The 7664-nt window shown below is 49.7% G+C and overlaps 1 protein-coding gene across 1 annotated transcript in view; it reads right to left on the reverse strand.

Annotated features, from left to right (window-relative positions):
- Positions 1–3694: 3694 nt before the first annotated feature.
- zbtb7b (zinc finger and BTB domain containing 7B) overlaps positions 3695–7664 on the reverse strand; it is a 15126-nt gene continuing 11156 nt past the window's right edge. Inside the window, 6 exon segments of the mRNA XM_084049495.1 lie at positions 3695–4376; positions 5397–5430; positions 5433–5517; positions 5519–5878; positions 6060–6188; positions 6410–6778. Of these exon segments, the coding sequence (XP_083905621.1) occupies positions 3836–4376; positions 5397–5430; positions 5433–5517; positions 5519–5878; positions 6060–6188; positions 6410–6778 (1518 nt within the window). The 3' untranslated portion in view covers positions 3695–3835.

The raw sequence follows: 7664 nt of genomic DNA on the forward strand, positions 1-7664 counted from the left end.
AGTTTCACTTCCATTCTGTTGGATTCCACAACGCATTCTCACTCCCAAACGGTCATATTTGGATGCTTTTGGTGTACATTTCATGTCCGATACTGAAGAGGACTGGACGGCACTGAGGCAGGCTTCGCGCCACTTGGTGGGGGCACTCGCTCGGCTACCATCGCACTTTTGCGCCACGGGGCTCAAGCCCGCTTCCGAGGACACGCCCGACTTGATTTGAATGTGTTAACTTGTGTTCAATGTTGTTTTTTTTTATGGCAACATCGCTTTGTTCTCAATCACGTATGCATTCAGTCATCGGAGTCACGTGACTCAGATGACCCTGAACGTTGACAAATGACGTTAAAAGAGGTACCCGATGCGTCGACGCGGCAACTTCAAGGGGAACTGACCAAACGTCAGTATGTAAAGTGTTGAGGTCGTCACACAACAGGGCAGTTCCTCTTTTTTTTTGTGCAAGTGATTCGCTGGAAAAATAAATTAGAACGTTTTGTGTCATGTTAGTACATTCACACAGAACGAGGATATTATGCGCCGATTTTTCATCGCAAATAAAAGGCATCAACCTGTTTTAGTCAGGCATTGACTATATATGAATAGCTCTGGGGTGAAATACTCGCCCGGCGGTTTTTGCATCGTTTATTCGACCTTTAGGAGTGAGGATGTGTTGGGATTTCAGGCTACAAACGGTATGGTACACAATGTCTCAACTACAGGTCCTGACATTCACATGAAGGGTGCGGTTCACTCCCAAACATCAGAGGTTCTCTCTCCGTTTTCTCTCATAGAATCACTTAGTGCATTGCTCAAGATTTCCTGAGAATAGTTGCAACACAAAAATAATAATTATTATAATCCAAGGCAACTTCACCCCAATATCCATGTATACATATTTACCATGTTGTTAATAAAAGTCTGTAGAATGCAGCAGGAAGTTGTGTTGGATGTAATGGACAGGAAGTGAAGAACCGACAGCCTGCTATTTTAAAACTTCATGGAACATTAATGTGGAAGAATCAAAAGAATCTAACAAAACAAAATAACAAGCTTGAAGCTCTCAAAAGAATCTCACAGTGCAAATATTTTTTTAGAAATATAATTTTTTCTTTCTTTCTCTACACGACGAGGAGTGGATAGTGCACACAGGTCCGCACTCCAACGCCACAGCGGCTACAAGGGACATACACATAGGAAATTTCACTTTAAAGCTGCGATCCGTAATTGTTTCTGTGAGCAAAACGTTATTTTGAGTACGTTTGGTTATTTTGAGTACGTTTGGTAACCAACAACTGCAGTGGTCGAAGGTCGTCTGCCCATTCTTCCGCTGAGAAAATTAGATCACGTGGTCGAGTAGTGACACGTACTGGCTGACAAGTGGTGTACTGCATGAAGCTCAAAACTGAGTATATCCCTCTGCCCAAACAGGCTTTCTGTGTTAGCTCAGCAGTAGAAATCGAAAGGGGACCCCGGGGGTTCGAAGCCCGGGTAGGACATTAAACTTACGGATTGGAACGTTAAAGGAAAATGTATACTCCGTATATGATGGTGTCGCCAAGACTCTTCCAAGCGACACGTCACATGACGGGAGTATAAATGATGCTTAAGCCATAACTGATTAGCGTAACGCGACACATTAGCTGGCTGCTAGCAGGCCCCCTGCAGGGTGTTTGCTCATCAACACCAAGCAATCATGGAATGGGAAAGAAAAGACAGGATGATGATGACATCATCACCAATGGCCCCTTTCGGATCGGCTCATAAACCATCATGTGGTGTATCATACAGTACCATAAATCGCTGTTGTCGGGCAGAAACCCTTTCATCTCCGTATTTTCAACTTTCTATGTTTTTAAATTAATGCCCTACTTCGCCGTACAAAGAATGTCACGCAAAGGTAGCCAGAATAGCTGATGTACAAGCTCACAACACGTTGCTCCGCAACGCGTTGTGAGCTTGCAGAGTCAGCTATTTTCCAACAGACACGGGTTATCCCCCCCCCCCCCCCATTTCCTGAAAAGTAACCGTTTTGGACATACAAGGTTTCCACCGACAAAGACGATATACATCATAGACCATCATGTGGTTAATCATACAGTACCATATACATACATTGCATCAACGATATCACCTGAATATTTTGTGTCTAAGCTACATCGACAGTTTTGACCCCTGACAACTAACTTTTCTTATTTTTTCTTTGTTGCTATGTTCCCTTTATCCCAGACAATGGAATGTGCTATTATTATTATTATTATTGATCCTGGTGGGGCTAAAATGTGCAAACAATGCATATATAATAAAGAATAATTACCGACAGAAGACAAAAGCGCCCGGCAGGAAGGTACATTTTAGTCTAAATATGTCCAAGCACAACGTGGCTTCTATAAGCATTAAGACATTGTAATAAAGAGAGTTTTTTTGGGACCAGATCTGAGGTGGACCGTGTGTTCTGGTCGGCGTGGCTGACCCGAGGCCAGAGCTCCACAACCAGCGTCAACAGTCAAGCCTAAAATAAATAACAATAAATAAATAAATACAGAAAACAGGGCCAGCCATTTTGTTCATCCCTTCCCTTTCTTTACCCCCTTTTTCTGTCTCTCTCCCTCACTCTCTATTCACTTTTCTTTTCTTTTTAAGAAAGCCCCTAAGGAGGAGAATTTGGGAAGACTGAATTCACACACAGCCTTTGGAAAGGGAGACTTATCTAAATAAAAAATATAAATCTAAAACCACCCCAGATTTTCTAGTCAGAAACTCGACACAAACTTCTCAACTTTTCTCTCCCTTTTTTTCTTTTTTTGGTCAGGCATTTTACAGGAAGGCTCAGAGGTCCTTCCTCATCATGGCTTTCAGAACATTTGGGAATCATGGAAGGTTCTCCAAAAACCAAACCTTGGCTGCATTTCTCCACGGTCTCCTTTCAAGTTAACGCAACAAGACAAAACCAAAGTCTTTGGTATAAACACCCAGCTTAAAGGAACATTCTTAAGACTACATAGAAAAAGATCAAAGCAGCAGTTATTGCTTCTAAATTAACTAAGCCAAGTTTGATTGAGTTGATTGTAATTCCAGCGGCGACCACCAGCTGGCGGCATCTACTCTAAAGCTCGTCCACGTCTACCTGATATGACTTTGAGAATTGCACCTGAATCAATACGTTATTTAACTAAAATAAAGGTATATATTCCGAACGAAACATTCCATTTATCAGCTCTGGAATTTGCATAGTTAAAGAAAAGCTTCCCATAATGCTCATATACAGCAAATAAACAAACCAAACAGCTCAAACCTCAAATACAGAAACAAATAAAATGACAAACTTAAAATAAGATTAAAGGAAATTTAGAAAATTAAATAAAAATGCCAGAGAGCCAGAAGACAAACGAAAATAAAATAAATCAGAAAACCCGTTTTCCATTTTTATATTTCTCTTTTCTCTCGTTTTAGATTTTTTTTTCTTAAGCGCCCACTGAGCACCCAGTGAGCGGCAGGTAGTCCACCTGAGACAAACACACACACACACACACACACACACACACAGTACATACACTCACTGACCCTCTCTCTCTCTCGCTCTGTCTCTCTCTCTCTCTCTCTCTCTCTCTCTCTCTCTCTCTCTATCTCTATTCCTCCTGCTCTTCGTCATCATCACCTCCCATCTCCTCCTCCTCGTCGGCCCATCTGTCACGAGGAGCAGCAGGAGAGCGGTCCGCTCCTCCCAGCTCCTCCATCTCCTCCATCTCCATCTCGCCTCCTCCTCCTCCTCCTCCTGCTGCTCCTGCTGCAGCCGCCGCCGCAGCTGCTGCTGCTGCCGCTCCCCGCAGATCCAGGCCTCTCAGCAGGAGGCTGGGGAAGGCGTGCAGCCCGTGGGGGGCCAGGTGTACCAGCGCCTGGAGGGCCAGGGACCGCTCCCTCTCCCTCTCCCCCGGGAACACCAGGGGGGCCCCCCCCCGCGCCCCCCGGGTGGTGCTGGAGGAACCCGGCGGACCCGGCGGGGTGAGCCTGCAGGCCGATGAAGGGTCCTTCCGGGGGACCACCGTGGTGGGGGTTGTGGTGGTGGTCTCCGTGTTCTCCTCCGTCCACGCCCCCCCTCCTCCTCCCCCTCCTCCTCTCCGTGGAGGAGGAGGGGCCCGTAGCCCCGGCGGGGCCGGCGCGTGCGGAGCTCCAGGCAGCTGTGGCCCTTGCGGTGGCGCTGCAGGTGGTCCTCGCGGGCGAACGCCTTGTGGCACAGCGGGCACTCGAAGGGGCGCGCGCCGCTGTGCAGCGACAGGTGGTTCTTCAGGTCGTACGAGTGCAGGAAGCGGGCGGGGCAGTGCGGGCACGGGTACGGGCGCTCGCCCGTGTGCTTGCGCATGTGGATCTTCAGCTTGTCGTTCCTGAGAGGGAGAGGGAGAGGGAGAGAGGGGGGGGGGGGAGGGGAGAGAGAGAGAGAGAACATGAGTCAGTTTAGTGATTGATCGTGTAAACATTTGCTGCTTACAACCAGTGGTGTAAAGTAACTAAGCACTCAAGTACTGTACGATTTTGAGGTCTTTTTTACTTTACAATTGTCTATACTTTTACTTCTACTCCACTACATCTCAGAGGCAAATTTGTACTCAACTACAATTATTTGAAAACTTTAGTTAGGGTGAGATGGGGGTCGGCGGCCAAATACATCTCATTTTGGGGGTTGTTGACATGAAAAAGTTTGAGAACCACTGATATAGAAACATACATTTTTCAGAACACTGTTTTTAGAAGACATTTGTAGAATCAGACTCTCAGGCCTTAACTCTTTGAACGCCATCGACGGGTTTCTGTTTAATCAGCGATCGCGCTGTTCTATGTAACTTCCACCATCAGATTCGCTTTTTTTTTTCACTTCCTACTCACCCCGGATGCAAAATTAATTGGGTTCCGTTTCCGGTCTCGGTTATATCTTGAAAAATTTGATTTTTAGGCCAAACATAGGGCAAACACATAGTTTTTCACACGGTATTAAAAAACTAACGGAGAGCTCCGGTTACAATTTCTTTTCTCTGGACGACGAACAGTGATCGTCGTTGTGTTTATCAACGATCTGAAATCCGATCATAAAACTAAGCTAAGCTAAGAGGCCCTGCGGAAGGAGGGCGGAAATACGACTACAGAAAACGGATATGACGTTTGCACCCTGTTTGGGAGGAGGGGGAGCGAGAGACACAGAAGAGAGCGAGAGAAAATGTAACTGTTTGAGTGCTGGTCGATCTGTGGTGATTTAAAATGGATTTAGCGAATTCTGTGACCGGTTGAAAAGGTTATTATAAAGCACGAAATCGCTGGCGCTGGGTGAGTACTATTATGAAAAATACTCTGGCAGTCACAAGAGTTTAATGGGTAAATAGACTGTGAAAGTAGTGGGCGGTGGTTTTTACCGCGTGAAGCGCACGCCGCAGGTGTTGCACTGGAAGGCTTCTCTCCGGTGTGCGTCCTCATGTGGCGAGGGAGCTTCCCGGCGCCGTGGATGATCTTCTGACAGACGGGACACTGCTGTGGCGGTCTGGGACTTCCTCTTCCGTGGCCCCTCCCCCGGCCCCGCCCAGGCCCACGCGCTCCCGCCAGCACGGACGCTGGCGAGGCCTCGCCACGGCGGAGAGGCGGCGGCGGTCGCCGGTTTGACGTCCTCCTCGTCCTCCGTCGGACAGCCTGTGGTGGAGGAGGAGCTGGTGGGGGTGGTGGTGGGGGTGGTCCGGGGGGGAGGCAGCGTCGGCGGGAGGAGGGAGGAGGCGCGACGACGGGGGGTCGAGGGCGATGTGGCGGGGTAAGGAGGCGCGCGCACCGTGGCCGGGCGGCTGCCACCGTTCACCATGGCGCTCCCCGCCGCCGCCGCCGCGCGCCTCCCCCGTTCCTCCTCCTCCTCCTCGTTGTGCGGGGGAGTGGTGGTGGTGGAGGAGGAGGGCGTGAGGGGGGGCGGGGGGGCGGAGAGCCTGCTCTGGAGGGCGGAGTCGAGCACCGTGGTCGTGGCGGCGGCGCCGCCTGGGCTGGCGTCGTGTCTGGGGGCCGGAGGGAGGACGGAGGTCTTCCTGCTCCGTCCCTACCACCGCCGCCATCGCCGCCACTTTCCTCATCTTCTTCCGGTCCGTTTTGGCGGCGGGATCCTCCTCGCATCCCGCGGCGCCTCCTCGCTCGCCGCGGCCGTCGTCGTTCCCCACCTTGTCGCTCACCACCTGGGGTGGTGGTGATGGTGATGGAGCAGGTGTTGGAGGTGTTGGTGTTGTTGTTGGTTGGTGATGATGATGATGATGGTCAGGCCTCCTCTTCCTCTCTGCTCTCCTCCTTTCCCTCTTTCTCTCGTTCGTCCTCGTCCTCCTCGCTTCCTCCTCCTCCTCTGCCCAGGATGTCCCGGCAGGCGTCCTCGCACGCCTGGATCCCCAGCAGCTGCGCGGACCCTGAGGACGTCCCGCATGTTGGAGGCGCGGATGGTCAGCGTGGCCGTGTGTAGGCGAAGTCCAGCAGGGCGTCCAGCGCGTCCGGAGAGACGCAGTCCAGCTGGCACACGCTGAACGCCGCCGCCGAGTCCCCCGCCCTCCCCCTCCCCGTCCTCGTCGTCCGCCCCGAACAGCCGGAAGTACAGGCTGACCGCGGCCATGACGGAGCGGTGCGGTGGGGGTAGCGCGCGCACGCGCTGACAGTCAGCGTGAGGTCGCACAGCGATCCCCGCCCGTCGCTGGTCGTTTGAGGCGAGACAGGAGCTCGCTGCTGTGCATCCGGGAAAGGGATCCCGATGAGACCGTCCACGCCTGATGACATCACCGACCTGCAGGAGAGGGAGGGGGAGAAGAGAGAGAGACAGAGAGACAGAGAACATGAGTCAGTTTAGTGATATTATTTCATGTAAACATTTCTTATATGTGCTGCTTACAACCAGTGGTGTAAAGTAACTAAGTACATGTACTCAAGTACTGTACGATTTTGAGGTATTTTTTGGGCGGTGTAACCGCCCCCTATAAGTGAGTTTTGGACATTGACCAATCCTGCACCGTGATTGGCCAATAGTCTACAACGCAGTCTACACCCCTAATCCCTTCACAGTCAATGCAAATCTATACTTTTGCAAAGTCAGCCAATCATATTACAGCTAGTGTCATCACCACTAGCTGTAATGTGATTGGCTGACTTCAGGACTAGTGATTTGGCTAGCGAAACAACATGACACATGTGCAGCCCTATGAATAGCAGTATGGACTTAAAAAAAAAGATATATCCTTTTTTTTAAGTGAGTCATGTTGTGATGAACCACACACACCGCCCCACTTTCACACTGGGTGTGATTTTTACATTACTAGAGTATTTCCAATTGTCTGTACTTTTACTTTTTATTGAAAACTTAGTTACTAGTTTACTTTGCAGATATAAATGATTACATTATAAAACATAAATTAACCACTTCAGCCCTATTTTTATACCTAGGCTATTTGAAAATAGCTGATCTACAAGCTCACAACACGTCGCATTTGTTGTCGCGGACAACAGATTCCTGACAAAGTCCTGGAAAAGACGCGCTTGTGGTTTGGGCCAGTAGTCAACACGCTGTGATTGGCCAGTTGCCCGTTTTCCCCCGGAAAATATGGCGGCCACCATACGAACAGGTCGCTCCAACGAACTGCAGAGGCCAATGAGGTATCTAGGTTCTCTATATCTAT

The sequence above is a fragment of the Gymnoscopelus microlampas genome, assembly GCF_963454915.1.
Source record: "Gymnoscopelus microlampas genome assembly, chromosome: 3".
In the NCBI taxonomy this organism is placed as follows: domain Eukaryota; kingdom Metazoa; phylum Chordata; class Actinopteri; order Myctophiformes; family Myctophidae; genus Gymnoscopelus; species Gymnoscopelus microlampas.